The sequence below is a fragment of the Tripterygium wilfordii genome, chromosome 17 (assembly GCF_013401445.1).
Source record: "Tripterygium wilfordii isolate XIE 37 chromosome 17, ASM1340144v1, whole genome shotgun sequence".
NCBI classification, from domain to species: domain Eukaryota; kingdom Viridiplantae; phylum Streptophyta; class Magnoliopsida; order Celastrales; family Celastraceae; genus Tripterygium; species Tripterygium wilfordii.
The window spans coordinates 9,604,490-9,623,221 of NC_052248.1; the positions used below are offsets into that span (position 1 = coordinate 9,604,490).

An 18,732-nucleotide genomic window follows, 5' to 3' on the forward strand; every position below is an offset into this window, starting at 1 on the left:
CTCAGTTATCTCAAATCTTGCCCTGGTCTCGGATTATTCTATGCTTCTGGAGAGATGTCAGGTCCACCATCTAGTCTCTCATGCTATATACCATCTAATCTCTCGGGCTACACTGATGCTGATTATGCGGGTTCCATAAGTGATAGGCGTTCTACCTCTGGCTTCTGTACTTTCCGGGGTAATCATCTTATCTCATGGAAAAGTAAGAAGCAAGCAGTTGTTTCTCGATCATCAGCTGAATCTGAATATCGTGCTATGGCTCAAGGTACATGCGAAATCATGTGGCTTCGTTCTCTCCTCATTGAATTGGGTATTTCTGTAACAGACTCGTCCTCTTTATTCTGTGATAACAAGTCTGCCATCATGCTATCATCCGACTCAGTTCTTCACGAAAGAACTAAGCATATAGAAGTTGACATCCATTTCATTCGGGAAAAAGTTCGGTCTGGCATTATCACTCCTAGGTTTGTTCCTTCGTCGGCTCAAACTGCGGACATGTTTACTAAACCAATAGGTCCTTCTTTACTTAAGTCATCTCTTGTCAAGCTGGGTCTCGTCAATCTCTTCGCACCAGCTTGAGGGGGAGTGTTGGAATTATGAGAGAATATTACGTTTCTTGTAATTATGGGTTGTAAATATTCCCTTTAATTACTTTGATTTAGTTTCCTAGAATTAGGTTGATTTGATTGATTTAGTTTCCCTAATATAGGGCTCTCAATGTAACTATATAATGTACAACCTCACAACATGAATATACAACACAAATTATTCAATTCTTCTTGGGAAAGGTAAAACAAATCCAGGAAGTTTTACAATCAACCCAATTGAGTGGTATAAAACTCAAGGTCGTCTTTCAATTATGCATTAGAAGAAAAGTAGAGTCGGTGATTTGCTAAGGGGAAAACTAGGATTTGAATGAGGGTCTGTAGCTAATTATGTACCATGTATGATCATTGGATATAAAAACTATATAAGGGATCGGGAAAGGATGTGGAAAGGAAAGGACATGGAGTCCATTTGTTTACCAGATGTCTAAAAATGGATTTATGTTGGAATATTGCAGTGATTTGGTGCAGGTCAAAAATGCATTCTCTCTTTGATTTGACTAGGAATATGTAGGCTTTGGTCAGTCAAATCACAGTACATCAAATACGGTCATGAGTAGAAATATTAATTTTAGGTAAAACAGCACCTGCATTCGTTGAGTACCCAAAGAGTTGACTTTGTTTTTGAGACAATGTTATCTCCCGCTACATTGGAAAGGGATTAGAACTTAGAAGACTTTGGGGTGTAGCTCTTCCAACAATGAGTATGTCATGGGCGAGCATTGGAAGGTTGGAAAAGGAGCTCAATGCTTGGAGATTCAACCATGGAGGAAAAGAGTGAAACAGGTGCAAGACTTCATCCCTCAAAGCATTTATTTAATATTACAGAGTGAAAAAAAAACAAAAGGAATTTCGAATGAGAAGTATGTTCACTCTCAAAAATGTGATATTTCACTACATACTCTTTGCTCTTGGTATAGAGTATAGACGGCAAATAGACAAGCATGATATTTTACTTTTTGAAAAAATTGACTGCTGTTTGTCTACTAGTATTCGCTCCCTTTGTAAAGAGCGATAAAATAATACACACAAAAAGTTATGACGCACATCCAGATAGATGTAAAGAAAACATGCCACAAGCCAAAGTGAGATCAACCATGGCTACTTTCATTTTGCACCCTGTCAGTTGCAAAGGATTCAGAACTCAATTAAATAGTATTGCCTACCGCAATCTTCCTGAGAAGAATACCAGTTGTACAAAAGAGAAGCTTGGTTTTCACATTTCTGCAAGGGGGAAGAAAAGGGATATTTAATCATTATGACACAATAAACCAGGTGGTTGATGGTGGGAAAATAAACAATAATAAACAAATAAGAGTAGACAGAGAGGTTGGCAAGTTACAAAAAACAAAAAACAATATATCTATTGAAAGAGTTGTAACCATGTAATACACTAAGAGAGGTAAAGAAGGGAGGAAATAAATGAAATCTTGAAACCAGGTGGGAGCAACAAGTTTAGCAACTTAAATTAGAACCAGAAAATCCAAAGTAGAATACATGTCTGCATAAATTGAGAACATGGTACAGTTTAGAGGCACCAGTCTTGAACATTTCAAAACAGATTATAAGAATGAAAAACTGACGCCCCTAATCCAGTACTTGAGAAAATGTAAAACAGAACCAAGCGTGTAGACAGATGACAAAAAAGAAACTGTTATGAGCACTATAAGAGAAATAGGAAACCAAGCGTGTAGACAGATGACAAAAAAGAAACTGTTATGAGCACTATAAGAGAAATAGGACTCACTTTTTTATTCAAAAAAACTAAACTTTACCTATACTACTCAAAACACGAACCAAGCTCTGCAACCAGGGGAGCCAAACATAGATGAATAAAAAGAAGTTTATCCATTGAATAATATGTTGCCCTCTAATCTATTCATCAAGAAACATAGAAACAGCCATTGAAGGAGGAAAGAACAAACACCTTGCACTATCAAGACGAACTTGATAACCAACCAAAGAATCGTCTGAGCCTGGCGAAGTTTCACAGCGTTCATCAGCAACTCGCTCAGCCACAGAAATAGCCTAAAATAATAAAACAATGCAAAGACCCTAAGCCAAATAAAAACAACATTTATAAACATCAGTTAAAAAAATTGCAAAAGCAAACAAATAAACATCTAACTTCCAGATTGCGAGCAACCTAATGTTGTGTTCCATGTATTAAAAGTTAAAACACTCCACCAACCATAAATCTCGAGTTCAATGATTGAAATCAGTCAGAAACAGTACATGTATAAACACTTGCACATAACACAGACACACAAGATCAGAGTACATAGAAAAAGGAAATATTAACTTGGAAATATCCCATTACTCCATTTTTGACAATGAAGAGCCGGTTTTAAATTATCTTATTAGCCTAGATGTTTATGTTTTCATCTTTTGTAATAGGGTGGCACACCCTTGTAAAGAGAGGCAGGCCATAGCCCAACCTTCTTTCACCTTTATTATTCCAAGAAAACAAAAATACTCTAACCAATTTGCATAAGGTAGACATTACAGTGACTGCGAAAAGGAAAGGAACGTTGACTTTCCAGGGTTGTTCATGCAGTAATGCAATATATTCTTATATACATAACTTGAATTTCATCATATTCTCAAGCTTCTACATATTAAAAACTTGAAATGACCTCAGAACGACAATAGAACGATCTCACAATGCCATATTTGTCCATATATAGGTGTTGACATGCATTGCCTACCGCTATTCTCCTTGGTTGAGTGCATATGATGTTACAATATCCACCACGTCCAGACTCAATCATATCATCCAATATAAGTTGTGGAACCTACACATAAAAAAAAAACCAATAAAGTATCAGGTTGTGGGACCTTTCCACAAGTACAGAAAGACGAACAAAAGCGCATTCCAACTAGCCATACGAAAAATCCAAATCAGAAGATTACTCACAGCTTGGTTTAGTTAAAGAAAAAAAAACAAGGGAAAGGTGATGCGTTAAGTAATAAGAATATGAACCTGAGTTGTCTTTCCAGAACCAGTTTCACCACAAACAACAAGAACATTAGTTTCCTTCAATAATTGCAAGATATCACCCTTTAACCCAGCGATAGGGAGCGCAGCTCTATTTTTCAACATTTCCTACAACAACAACAAAAATTCAAAAAACGTGAAAGCTAGACAAATAGAATAACTACAATGGTACTGAAACTCAAACATAAACCGAAAAAGTATAATGACCAGAATTGGGTTATTCTATCAAATTTTTCTGAATGTCTGGATGCCCTCCTTCGTAGAGTTCTACCAAATAGTATAATTGTCAAATGATTTGCAAGCTGATTATGTGCTAAGGCTTATTATAAGGCTGATTATGTGCTATGCTAGCTAACAAATCGATCTATATACCGTAAGCTATATATTTTCCTAACTACCAAAATACAGACAACTAGGATACGGTCAGTATGCATTTGATCCATATTATCTGGCTGATTATAGGGCTAACATCACCCCTCAAATTGATGTGGGTCGTTCAAGAAGCATCAATTTGCCAACAAGAAATTGTAACGTCCCTCCTCTAGGCCTAGTAGATATGTTCTTGCACAGATTTGTTCTCTTGGGCTCTTTGGCCCTGAAAACACATCTACTAGGTTGAAGGAGCTTGCCACTAATTAAGCACATCACAAGGAGATCTCTGAGCGATGTGGGATTTAGAACACAACATTCCCCCTTCGTAGCTTGTCAGGCATTGCACATTGTGGCCCGGCCACACTAGACCAGGGTACTATAGTCTCCCCCTTCAAGGCTCACATCCCCGTGAGTCCCACACCTTAGACCTAAGAATCCACTTCAATATCAAGTATCAACTTGTAACGCCCCTCCTCTGGGCCTAGCAGATATTGTCCGCTTTAGGCATGAGCCCTTGGGCCTTTTGGCCCAGAAAACGCGTCTACTAGGTTGAGGAAGCTTGCCACTTATTAAGCACATCACAATGATCTCTCTAAGTGATATGGGATTTAGAGCACAACAGTCGCCCCTTGGTAGCTTGCCAGGAACTGCATATTGCGGCCCACACAAGACCATGGTACTACAGAAACTGAAGGCGCAGCCAAGTAATAGTCTCGGTAAATACGTCAGCTATCTGAAGATTGGTGGACACATGCAGATGGAAAATGACATGAGTATCCACAATCTCCTGAATAGAGCGACAATCCACTTCAATGTGCTTTGTAAGCTCATGATAAACCGGATTAGTACAATCTGAATGGCACTCGTGTCGTCAACGTGAAGGGCAGTGGCAGTAGATCGAGGAAAGCCAAACTCGGCCAGTAGGTCACGAAGCCACACAATATTAGAGCAAGCAAGAGACATTGCACGATATTCGGACTCAGTCAAAGAACTAGAGACGCGATCTTGTTTCTTACTCTTCCAAGACACCCCCAAACATACACCAACTTGTGACAGAGCGACGAGTATCAGGACATCCAGCCCAATCAGCATTACTCAAAGCAACAAAATAGGAGTACCAGTATGAAAGAACAAGCCACGATGAGGAGTGCCACGATGATAACGAATAATACGTAACTTGTTGAACAACAAAAGAGATATTTGGCCGTGTAATAGTCAGATAGTTCAAACTACCAACTAATTGGCAATACTTAGTTGGATTAGAAAGGAGATCATCATCATGACAATATTTGACATTCACCTCTAGAGGAGTATCCATGGAGGAAGAATCCAGGAGACCAGCCAAAGAAACTAAATCTTGCATATATTTGTGTTGATTCATGAAGACTTGTAGGATCATTATGAAACTCTAAGCCCAAGAAGTACTTAAAGAGTACCAAGATCCTTCATATGAAAAGAGTTCTTGAGATGCTATTGAAGTTGAGGAATCAACAAGGAATTCGCCCTAGTAATAGCAATGTCATCCACATATACAAATAAAAGAACAATTCCAGTAGGAGTCTTTCAAAGAAACAAAGAGGAGTCAAAGTGACTCTGAAACAAAAGAGAAGCGACGAAAGGCGGATTGAAACTTCTCAAAGGACGCTGATGGAACTCTGTTTTGAAACAACTCAGAAAAGATTTGCAACACAGGAATTTAATATAAACACTGATTGTATTACTGCTGCCAAATACTAGCTATTACAACTCCAATATCAAAGAACCAAGAACAGATGAGATAAACCCTAGTTTCGAGGACTAGGACCTCCACAATCTCCTCAGAGATACCCAGACACAAATCAGATGCCCCCCACTACTCTTGACAGACCATATATACACACGCAGTAACAGAATTCAGAAAAGTTAAGCTAATAATAACAAGCCACATGGACCAGTCAAGTGCTGCCACGTCGTGCTCCTCTCCTTGCATATCCTTTGGTGACCATAGCTCTATCAATACTCCCCACCAATTGAGCAACCTTGTCCGCAAGGTTGAAAGAAGGAAATTGAGCTTGAATAGCTTCGAATGATTCCCAAGTATTGTCACACTCAGGGACCCCTGCCCATTTAATCAAAACCTCTGTAGTTCCATTGAGAAGTTTACGCACCTGGAGAACTGCTTCTGGAACAAAATTGAAATCCAACCCATCAGATAAATAAGCCGGTAAAGGCTGACTGACCAAATCCAGTGAAGAAGCTTTTTTAAGCTGAGAAACATGAAAAATTGGATGGATAGTAGAGTGCGCAGGCAGATCGAGCCGGTAGGCCACTTCTCCAATTTTCTCCAGAACAGCAAAAGGCCCATAAAAACGAGGACTAAGTTTGAGACAAGATTGGCGTGCCAAAGAACGGAACCTATATGGCTGTAGCTTGAGAAATACCTGATCACCCGGATTAAAAGAGACCTCTCGACGTTTGCCATCCGCATATTGCTTCATCCGATTCTGTGCATTAGCCAAATTGTCACGTAATTGACCCAAAATAGCATCACGATTCTGGAAAAGAACACGGACCTCTTCTACAGCCGTGGGATCCCCTGAATATTTAATAATAGAGGGAGGAGGGCGCCCATAAAGTGCCTGAAATGGAGTCATTCCAGCAGCTCGGTGATAAGTAGTATTGTACCAAAACTCCGCCCAAGGTACCCATTTAATCCAACTCTTCGGATGGCTGCTAGCAAAACAACGTAAGTATTCCTCCATACAATGATTCACTACTTCAGATTGACCATCCGTTTGCGGATGATAAGCGGTGCTCATTTTTAGTGTAGTTCCCGAAAGCTTAAACAGAGCAGTCCAAAATTGGCTAATAAAAATTCTATCTCTGTCTGAAACAATTGATTTGGGAAAGCCATGCAATCTAACCACTTCTTGAATAAAGAGAGAGGCCACTTCCTGTGCAGTAAAAGGATGTCCCAGCAACAAGAAATGGGCATATTTAGTAAGGCGATCTACCACAACCAATATTGTGTCGAAACCCCGTGCCCGGGGTAGGCCACCTACAAAATCAATACTAAGATCCTCCCAAGAAGCTGTGGGTATGGGTAAAGGTTGTAAGAGACCTTGTGGGCTAAGTGTAGAATACTTGTGCCGCTGGCAAATTTCGCACTTAGTGACAAACTCTTTGATATCAGACCTCATACCCGCCCAGTAAAAAACATGAGAAACCCTGTTTAGGGTGCGCAAGTATCCGGAGTGACCCCCTTGCGGAGTGGAGTGAAATTCTGATAATAAAGCAGGAATGCGGGGCGAATTTTTGGGCAACACTAAGCGACCATGATGCAATAGGCAACCACCCTTCCAAGAAAAAGGGTAACGACCGGTGGGAGCTAAAGTGAGAGATTGAATGATTTCTTTTAAATCAGGATCTCCCATAACTTCCTCTTGCAAGTCAACTAGGGCCGGGCAAGTAACCAGTGAGAGAGCATTGAAGTGGGCTTGGTCCCCCCTGTCCATAGCAGTGGTAGAAACAGTAGTAGCATTGTGGTTACTAGACTCATCCCTTCGAGACAGGGCATCAGCTGCCTTGTTCCTACTTCCCGGGCGATACTGAATTTCAAAATCGAATCCTATAAGCTTGGTGAGCCAACGCTGCTGTCCTTCATGCACTAAACGCTGATCCAAAAGAAATTTCAAGCTACTTTGATCCGTACGAACAATGAATCTCCGCCCCAAAAGATAATGTCGCCATTTCAAAGTAGCAAATACAATTGCCATAAGCTCCCGCTCATACACAGATTTAACTTGGGCCCGAGGTGACAAAGTTTTGCTGAAATAAGCTATTGGATGCCCCTCTTGCATAAGAACAGCCCCCACACCTGTCCCTGAAGCATCGGTTTCCAGCACAAACTGCTTAGAGAAATCGGGCAATGCCAAAACCGGCACACTCACCATAGCTTGCTTTAGCTCTTCAAAAGCCAAACGCTTAGAGTCATCCCAGGAAAAAGCATTTTTCTTTAATAAGGAAGTGAGTGGAGCAGCCATTTTGCCATAGTTACGCACAAATCGCCGATAATAACCTGTCAAACCAAGGAAACCACGTAATGATTTAAGGGAAGTAGGAAAAGGCCAAGTAATCATACTCTGAATCTTGGAGGGGTCGGCCTCTACTCCAGTTGCCGAAATAATGTGGCCCAGATACTCGATGCGAGATTGAGCAAATGCACATTTCTTCTTATTACCAACCAGAGCATTGTTCAGAAGGATCTCAAAAACTATTCGCAAATGCTGTACATGAGAAGGCCAGTCGGAACTGAAAATCAGTATGTCGTCAAAGAACACAAGAATGAATTTCCTTAGGAAGGGCTTGAAAATGTCGTTCATCAACGATTGGAAGGTGGATGGAGCATTTGACAAACCAAAAGGCATGACCAGAAATTCGTAATGGCCTTCGTGTGTACGAAAGGCAGTCTTTTCCGTGTCCTCACTACGCACCCGAATTTGGTGATAGCCCGATTTGAGATCCAATTTTGAAAACAATGTGGCACCACTGAGTTCATCTAGCAGCTCATCTATAATGGGAATAGGGAATTTGTCGGGAATAGTAAGCTTGTTCAATGCCCGATAGTCAACACACATTCGCCATCCTCCATCCTTCTTTGTCACTAGGAGGACAGGGCTAGAATAGGGGCTGATACTTGGTTTGATGATGCCAGCAGCTAACATCTCTTTGACCAATTTCTCTATTTCATTCTTCTGATAGTGAGGGTAACGGTATGGGCGAATGTTAGGAGGAGAGGCTCCCTCAAACAAGCGAATGGCATGGTCATGGCTACGGGAGACAGGTAGACCAGGGACTGCCGTGAATACTGGATCGAACTCAGACAGAATGGATTGCAGCTCTTGAAGTGATGCAGCAGGTAGGGCTGAAAGAACCTCTGGCCCAGTGGCAGTTTGCTGCACTTGGAAAGCCCCAAATTCCACCAAAAATCCTAATTCTTCATGCTTCAACAGTTTTAACATAGTCTTCAGAGACACCATTGTCTTGGAGAGAGTTGGATCTCCTTGCCACAGTACCCTTCTCCCTTCTAAGTTAAAACTCATAGTCAGTGTTTGGTAATTGGAGGAGATATCGCCAAGAGAGTGGAGCCATGACACACCCAACACCACATCAGCACTTCCCAGGTCCAACACATGAAAAGTTTCTTGCAATTGTACCCCCTGAATCAAAAGCGAGAGTCCATAGCACATCCCTCCCCCTTGAACACAAACCCCGTTTCCTACTTGAACAGTGAACTTGCGGCTCGAATCCACCGGAAGTTGCAAAAGTTGCACCACTTCCGATGACACAAAATTGTTGGAGGCTCCACTTGTTATGATATGAGTTTTGATGATGAAGTGTGCATTCTATATGTTGATCAAAATATGTGTTCTATGTTTGCCATGCATTCTTAATTATATTCTGAACTTGTTTCTATCCTTTAATGCTTTAATTTGCAAGGCTAACAAAGATCAAGACATGAAGCTTTTAATCAAGCTTACAAGTCACTAAGTTTCAGGTTCCAGATTTCACTATGAATTGTCTTGTTGTTTTGGCCTTTGCTACTCTTACACAAGTTAGCATATCACAAGTTGTCATCCTATAAAGTCAAAGCTTGCTGAAATTCAATGAATGAGTGCAGAAAATAAAGATTAGCAGCTGATTTGAAATGACAGCTAGCAAAGCATGCTGAAAATTAAATTATGAAGACTTTCCTAGCACCTACAAACATCACATGTTCAAGTTACTGCAAAAAGTTAAAGATGGCTGCAATTGTTGAAAAGAAAAGCAATGAAGTAGGTGAAAGAGATAAGAAGTCAAATGTGGTTGTAAAAGAAATAAAAGAGATGACATAAGTTGTTTGAATTATTGAAGAGATAAGAAGAAATAAATGGAGAAGACAAGAAGTAAAAGACAGCTGCAAAAGAAATAAATGGGAGCTGAAATCTTTCATATCACAAAGCTTTAAAGGTCAAAAAGGTATAGCTCAATGCAACGGACATATTTAGGAATTCTAGTGCATATAAATGCTCATACATACTTCATAGAAAAATACAGAACTTGATTCCAATTCTCTGAGAGTTTTACAAGCATTCAAGCCTTCATTCTTACTCAGAAAATACTCGAGCTTCACTGTACACTCCTTGATCATTATAGAGTCACTTTGTACACACAATTAAGAGTCTAAGTGCTGGTGGTTAGCTTACAAAATCACAAGAAAGTGAGGCTGGCACTTGGTAAGCCAAAACAGCCATTGTAAAGTGAAGTTGGCACTTTAAACAACAGCTGGTGTAAAGAGAGAGGCTTGGCTCTTCAACAAGCAAATCATAGTGGATTCAAACTCTCAAGGAGGAGCCTTGAGGAGTGGATGTAGGACTATACGTAGCCGAACCACTATAAATCTGTTTGCACTCTCTTACCCTACTCTTTACTTGTTTATTTGTGTGTGTGCTTGTTGTATTTAGTTCTAGTACTTGATTCCTACTTGAACTAACCTAGACCACAAGCTTATATTCACTAATATCAAGTTTCTATAAGATTTAAAGTAATCTGAAATCAGTAGGTTTAAACTCAAAATTGACATATTTTTAAGGGTAAAACAATTCACCCCCCCTCTTGTGTTACCTAGATTCTTTCACCACTATCCACCAAAACAATAACTTCCCTACCCTCCAAATGGCCACGGACCTTGAGAGTACTGTTGCTGCTAGATATTCCAATGATAGAGTTCATAGACAGTTCAACCTTCTCATCTTCTGTTGTTTTCTCCAGAGCCGAAGGAACATCCAAAGGTACCTCTTCCACCTCGCCTGAAACAGAATCATCAGCCACAATTAGAACCTGAAGCACCTTGTTTTTGCACCGATGACCAGGGTGATACTTGTCATCACAATGGAAGCAAAGTCCTTTCTCGCGGCGAAGTTGGGCGTCTCGTTCAGACAAGCGACGAAACGAATCGCGCTTGATTGGAGCAGTGGGATGAGTGGGTATTTTGGATTCACGAGGTGTAGATCTTGGCTCAGAGGGAGATCGACCCTGTTCAGGAGGGCGACCTAAACTCGTTGGGTAGGTGGACACACTGCTGGACGTAGATGATGAAATTCTTGGAGAAGGAACCCCTGAAGCTGTATTGTGGGCTTGGGCTAAGGCAATATTCTTATCTTCTATGCGTTGGGCTAGCTCCATGAGGCCCGCCAATGTGGGAGGTGGACTTAGCCTAACTTCAGCCCGGATGTGCTCCTTGAGAGCATTCATGAAGGACGCCACAAGCATCTCTTCCCCCACATCATGGAGGGGTGCAGAAACCTGTTCAAAGAGTTCCCGTAGTTCCGCCACAGTGCCTGTTTGTTTGAGAGAAACCAATTGTTCATGAGCGCCACCCATTTGTGAGCTACAAAACCTTCGCAAGAGGGCTGCACGAAATGCCGGCCATGTTTCGATAGGGTCTCGAACCTCCGTCCACTGATACCAGCCCAATGCCTTACCTTCCAGACACACAACAGCGGCAGCCACCTTATCTTGTTCAATGACCTGGTTCACTGTAAAATACCGTTCGACCCGGAACAACCACCCAGATGGGTCATCTCCCGAAAACAGAGGCATCTCCAATCGACGACGGTTGGGTTCATTGTCGGCAACAGGACGACGATCTGGTGGAGGAATCGCATCAGGAACATGAGAAGAATCCCCTTCCATTGGAGTCTTGCCCTTATCTACTGCAGAACGACCAGCCAACATGTCACGCATCTCTGCCATATACAACTTCAATGTTTCCATATCGGATCTGAGATCCCCGACCGTGCTTTTTAATTCGCCGACATCCCTCTCCAAATCATCGGCGCGACCTTCCATTCTGGATTTAACCATATCAAGGACCAGATGCTCCGATACCTATGATGGAACTCTGTTTTGAAACAACTCAGAAAAGATTTGCAACACAGGAATTTTAATATAAACACTGATTGTATTACTGCTGCCAAATACTAGCTATTACAACTCCAATATCAAAGAACCAAGAACAGATGAGATAAACCCTAGTTTCGAGGACTAGGACCTCCACAATCTCCTTAGAGATACCCAGACACAAATCAGATGCCCCCCACTACTCTTGACAGACCATATATACACACGCAGTAACAGAATTCAGAAAAGTTAAGCTAATAATAACAAGCCACATGGACCAGTCAAGTGCTGCCACGTCGTGCTCCTCTCCTTGCATATCCTTTGGTGACCACAGCTCTATCAGACGCCCGAGGAGCCTATTTCAAACCATATAGAGACCGCCTCAATTTACACATAGTTGAAGCAGAAGAAGAGAACAAACCTGGGGGAGGAGCCATGTAATTATCCACTTGAGATCACCATGGAAAAGGCGTTCTTAACATCCATAGGCATCTTGGCCACAGTAGACCAAGAAGATTTTTCTTTCTTAATGAGCTAAAATATAGAAAACAGATATGGGTTTTGTATTCTCTAGGCTAGAAAACTAAAATGAACCTTTTTTTCTCTCTCTATCAATTCAACGAAAAAAAAATTGCAATAGAAGCATTGCCCATATTCCTCACCTCACTCTCCTATTTGACAATTTCCTTTGCTTGCAGTATTTTATTTTTTATTAAAGCCAACAGAAATCTACTTCAATGTAAGAATGGTTTTATCTACTTAATTTGAAGCAAGGAAATGATTCAACATCGGGAAAAGAAGAACTAAAACCAGTACAATAAAATAAGCATTAGCTCTAGCCACAATAAATAGATTCCAAGACACGCTTCAACCCAATATTCATGTCCAAAGTAATGAATGTGGTGTACATTCAAACAAAGAGACAACACCATGCAAATAAAGAGACCTCAGTAAATTCTTTGCAGGGGGAAACCAGAAAACCATTACATTTTCTAGGCAATGTCACTTTCGTAGCAACATGCATGAAAATATGGAAACACCATGTAATACCAGTTTAGTTTTCTGAATTTAGCAGTCAAGACTCAATAGGAGATCTCTCATGCAGCCAAAAGCTCATTTCCCTAAATGAGCCACCTTCATAGTGAAGAAATTACAAAAATATACCCACCTTGTATTTCTGTATATTCCTCTTACGCTCTTGTTCCCGTCTCAGATAAGCACTTTCAATTTCTGCAGTATCGTTAATTCCTGTAGCATGATATCATCAGAAGTTGAAACATTGAATCATAGCCATATTAAAGGCTCAGATGAAAAAATAAATCCCATTGCTCTGGTAAAATTTCATGACCTCATTTAATTAAGCATGGTATTGTGTCTGCAATCTCCCACATAGAACATTTATAGCTGCTCAATCCTACTTAATTTTTTAAGGTTCGCCCACAGGTTCCATGAATATCCATTAGTAAGAGAAAATTTTCATTAAAATAAGAAAAATCATAAAAGGAAAATAAGAAAAACATAGTAAAACAAACAATACAACAGCACACAATGCAATAGACAAAACAAGAAATGTCAACCGAAACTGGGCAATCCATCTAAAACCGCAGTGAAATGACTCCTCCCGGCCCACCCAACAAACACATCTTAGTTATTGTGAGGAAAAATTTTAATCAAATAAAAAACATCTTAGACAAAGATAAATGTCAAATATTGATGAAATTAAGTTGCATTAATTGAAAAGGCATTCATCCAGAAGGCAAATCTTGTTCAACAATCAACACTAATTGAGATAAGCTCCTATATCAATATGAATAAAGGCTATATTATTCGGTCTGTGATGTTTCGAAGAGAAATGAAATAACATACTTTTATCTATTGGAACAGCAACACCAACATTCAAAATTTCACTGCTGTTGACATGAATATTTTCGATGGCTTTTAAAAGAGTGCTAGTACTAGCATCACCAAGTGCAGTTGAACCATCTGCATGCAACAACCGATCAACAAAACCCGCCCGTCGATCTTCCTCTGTGTCTTCAAATCTCTCAGACGATTCCCCTGTAAATTTTTCAGTGGAGTTAACTCCGTTAACAATACCATACTTAACGAAATTAAAATTAAATTTAATAATGACAAACAAAAACTTATCTAAGAACTTATGTTAAAGCAAAAGGAGTCAGATTATTTTTTCATATATGGGACTTATTCCAAACTCAAAAACTGTAACCTTCTTTCCATTGTAAAACAAGTGAAGCGTAAGGCTCAGTTAGTATCAACTGGACAGGAAGATCATGGAACAAGTGATGGAGAGCATATGCCGCAACTCCATTCTGTGCATCCTGCAGTCCAATTAGTAGATTCAATTATAGGTAAACTTAAACTCCAAAGGCTACTTTGTAAATTCTGTTCACAATCCAAATTCAATTAAATGAAGCAAAAAAACAGAAATAAATCATACTCAGCCATGAATGAAGAAGTTGTACACAGGTGATTGCAATAAACAAAGTTCCACCTCCACCACCACACCCCACCCCACCAAAAAAAATAATACTAAGAAACAATGAGTAAATAAAGGAAGAAAAGGATCGACCTTTCTTGGGAAGGTTGTAACTGGGTTGAAAATGAATTTGGTGAAACTAGTGAATAAGTACCATAGCATGAACAGAGTTAACAACTTAACATCTAGATGTCAAACCTAATTTAAAGAGAATTTTTTGCCCAGCTTCATAGAAAACAATATCACCTTAAAATAGAGACGTCCAGCATTTTATTAATTATATCAAAGGTCCTTAAGGAACAACCAACAACAAAAGGGAAAAGCTTGCTTGTGATGAAGACACAAAAAAACTATGAAGTTAGGTATAAAATGGATAACATCTCTAAAGTCCATGGAAGATGAGTGTGTGAGGATTGCTATTTAAACGTATCACCCTGAAAAGAACATGTACACTCATTTCATTCATTGTATATCACAGCAATTAAAGAACAATGCAACAGAAAAGGTAAAAGATTGATAAGTACTCAGAAAAAAAGAAAAAAAAAAAAAAAAAAGACCACCAAATTAGGGATAAAAAGGATCATTAACACCCTATGAGAGAGAAGACTAGGAAAAATGTGACCATCTCTTTCATCTTTGTATAATTGCTATTGCTAGAAGATCCAAAAATGTCACAAACCATTCTTCCTTTTAGGAAGAAAAAATACTGTTACTAGGGCGTACATAATAGAATAAGATTGAGCACATTTAGAGCTTTAGACAACACAAAGCCGTTTAATAAACTCTCAACTTATTGTTGGATTCTAGGAAACAGTATCACGAATATATATATCTTCAGAAATGGTAATGCCTAAATTACTGGTTTTGACACATCTAACGAGGAAGAAAGACAAAGGAGCAGAGAGAGATTTCAAAGAACCAATAAAGTCAATCCAGTATGCCCACTACAACTGTGAACCAAAGCCTAATGAGAAAAGCAATCAGACTGTCAGAGTCGAATGGAAAGTATTAGCATGCTAAATGAATGCACACTATTAAAGTTTGCATCATCATGACTGACAACTCCCGAACAACAAACTGAAAAATTATTAATGGAACATAGAACGCCACTAACTCAAGTTAGTATCACAGGCAGTCCAAAGTCAGATAAAGGGAAAGTGTTGGAGTAAGCTGACTACTATAAAACTTTGTAAAAAACTATGAGCCTGAATGCTAAGGAATATTCCACTTGAGCGAAAAACAAAGGGAAAAACCCACTCAGTGGATCCCAACTTTTCCATGTGAACCCCAAAAAGTTTGGTTTTAAGCTTTCATAAGGATGAGGAGGAGGACGGATGTAGAATGCAACTAAAATGAAAAAAACTACAATGACTTTAGTCATCCAATCTACCTACCTACCTAAATTTTCACATAAAAATTAACAGATACATACAAGGTGCCAAATTGATAGACATTTTGCAGTTATTTTACCAAAAATGCACTGTTCTAGAGATTGATAAATCAATTATGTATATAAAGGTATAAATGATTAAATACCTCAGCAGACTCAAAAGTTGCATCCTTATTAGGAAGCTTAAGAGTGACTAAACCCCCAGCTTTTCTATTCTTTCCTCTTCCACTAGCTTTTCGTAATACACTTACAGTGTAAATGGAATTATTTGCCATTGTGAGCTCTTTATTGAATTTTGGGGCATCCCATTCTGATCTTTGACACAATTGTTGAAGAAGTGCCTTTGGAATCTTCTGTGGGTCCCCCTGTCAATATTTCAAACAATATCACAAAACTGGCTGTACAAATGAACAGCTACTGAGATCAGATCACATAATGTAAAGAACGCGAAAGAGAAAGAGAACCACAGGTAGCATGCACAACAAGGTGAAAGATTAAACATAAGATATCTGGAGGATTAATACAGAAACACAGCAAAGATATCCAAAAATTAATATGACTAAAGACTAGAAAACAAATGTGAAACGTTTAATGAACTTTGAATACTTCTCATAATATTGCAACATTACAGATTTCAGACTGATAAGCTTTCCCTCCCGTGTTTATCAATGGTTGTTAAAGGTATTTGCAGTAAGGCTTAAGGTTATGGGGAGGAATAAACAATTCAGCTCAGCATGCCTGTGTTGAAGGCCATCAACTTCTCAATGTTTTTAATGATAGCTCATGAAATAGTTTATTACCACTTGAAAACAAACTAACAGACTCTTATTTGCAAATAAGATATCAAAAAAGCCTTCGACAACATTAATTGGATTTTCTCCATGAAGGTGCCACCAAAAAAAGGCATCGGGCAAAGATGGAGCTAATGGATAAAGACATGTATCTCCACTGCATCTTTTTCCATCACTGTCAATAGTGCACCTTCAAATTTCTTTCACTTCAAAAATTGGTGAAAACAAGTTAATTTAAACACTTTCCAGGAAATGCCTACAGAAATTTTGTATCAACAAGTAGCACTTTTGTAGAAATTATAACAATCAAACATGGCTTGCAGGATGGTGTTGGAAATCTATGTCTGATAGGATCCTTATGGTACAAGCCTCTAGGAAAATATAAGACAGGAATGGAATGATTGCTGTTGTTATTTTTCCACTAAGGTTGGCGCAACCTCAGAGGAGATTGTATCAGCTTTTGAAATGATACTTGGTATTGTAAAATTCTCCTGAAACTATGGTTCACACGTCTCTACAATTTGGCCAGTAATAAAGATAAAGCGGTACATGAGAACATTTCCACCTCCCCAATTATGTATAAGCAGAACGTAAACATCAATTTTGGAAGACAATTAGTTGGAACCTCACTAAGAATGGCTGCATCAGTCAGACAGATCCCACTACCGGGAACTGCTCAAGAGCAACTACCACTTGGGCAATCATCTGTTTCCAAGGCTGCAACAAATTGGAATGTCAAAGCTCGGCAAATATTGCTTTGCTTAAACTGGGGGTCAACTGGGTAAAATTCTAACAATAGATAATCTTAAATTTAGCTTCACCATGATTAAAATGTGTCCTCTCAAACGAGAAGCTGAAGAGTCTGGAGCCATATCTTGCTTCAGTGTGATTGGACTAGGTTAATTCGGCCTGTCATTAGAAATCTCATAGGCTTAGAGTGGGTTTTGTTCAGTGATTTAGGCTCTGAACTTAAGGCAATAGCAGATTTAAATGAAGATCCTCAAGACTACTCCACTTGCAACAATCTGGCTAATTTGGAAGGAGAGGAATGGTAGTATTGAAACTTATTTTGGTCTTTCTATGGATAGATGGCTCCGAACTGTTAAGTTCTTGTTATCAGATTCTCATAACGACCTCTTAGAGAACATTAACTTAAGTGCCCTGCAATTTGTTTTCTGGTTGGACCTCCTTGGTGCTCCTCTTAATAGTTTTATTTTTCTTTCGGAAAAACTTATTATACCAACTTCAATGCATATCAGGCATAATCCTCCGAGATATATGAGATGTATATAAGGTAAAACAAGACCTACTAACTACACATTAAATCACATGACCATGTGGCATCAAAAACTTAACCCTTACCTTCTTCCAAATGCCATTTAATTTCTCTAAATTCTTCTCGCTACACAACTCCTTCATTTTTTCTTTCTTTTGCAATTTCATGACTTGAGAAGTTGAAGCTTCATTTAATGAAGCATCTTCTGAAAAGAAATCACCAAGTTCCACATCTGCTGACTCTTCTGAAACTCCTTTCTGTGGAAGAGGTGGATTAGGACTTTCCTGGAACTCCTTGGAGCTGCAGCACTCCAGATCATTTCCATCAATTACTAAATCATCTGCAAGCACTGTCAAGGCTGAATCAGCTTCTGCAGTGTCGTCCGAAGTTGCTTCTTCTGAATGTTCGTGAGGCATCAAATGAGCAGATGTGTTTGCAGAAGCAAGTTCGTTTGCAAAATCGTATGCCAGCACATCATCTGATAGTCCTGCTCAGTACGTAGAAACGGTCATTAGAACATTTAGTATCTAATGACGAAATTTTAACACAGAAAAGGAACGAGCAGAATTGAACCTAAAGCAGACAACTCTTGTTTGAGTTTCCGAATGATGTGGCCTGCTTGTTCCTGCCGTTTCTTGTCACCTTTTTCTTTGGCTTTTGTGGCTTCCAACCGTGCTGCAAGGTACTCTTCCGCAATAGCATCATAGGACCTTGGTTCAGAGACCTATGATATTCAAATGGAAGCATAAGAATGAATAGACAATAAAGATACCACCAAACATGGTAGCTCGTACCTGACTATTATGAAGAACAGTTTTACTTAAGATATAACAAGAACCAATATCAAAGGATTGGAGCAAGCCCGGAATTATTACATCAGTTA

General features: G+C 39.4%; 1 protein-coding gene across 1 annotated transcript in view; it reads right to left on the reverse strand.

The window, feature by feature from the left end:
• Positions 1-18,732, reverse strand: part of LOC119982175 (DExH-box ATP-dependent RNA helicase DExH7, chloroplastic) — a 61,485-nt gene that overhangs the window by 38,021 nt on the left and 4,732 nt on the right. The window contains exons 5-14 of the mRNA XM_038825409.1: positions 18,423-18,573; positions 17,936-18,336; positions 15,929-16,147; positions 14,123-14,234; positions 13,762-13,953; positions 13,064-13,143; positions 3,589-3,711; positions 3,314-3,400; positions 2,533-2,633; positions 1,772-1,829 (exon numbers count right to left, since the gene is read on the reverse strand). Coding sequence (XP_038681337.1) covers positions 1,772-1,829; positions 2,533-2,633; positions 3,314-3,400; positions 3,589-3,711; positions 13,064-13,143; positions 13,762-13,953; positions 14,123-14,234; positions 15,929-16,147; positions 17,936-18,336; positions 18,423-18,573 — 1,524 coding nt within the window. The remainder of the gene's footprint in view (positions 1-1,771; positions 1,830-2,532; positions 2,634-3,313; positions 3,401-3,588; positions 3,712-13,063; positions 13,144-13,761; positions 13,954-14,122; positions 14,235-15,928; positions 16,148-17,935; positions 18,337-18,422; positions 18,574-18,732) is intronic.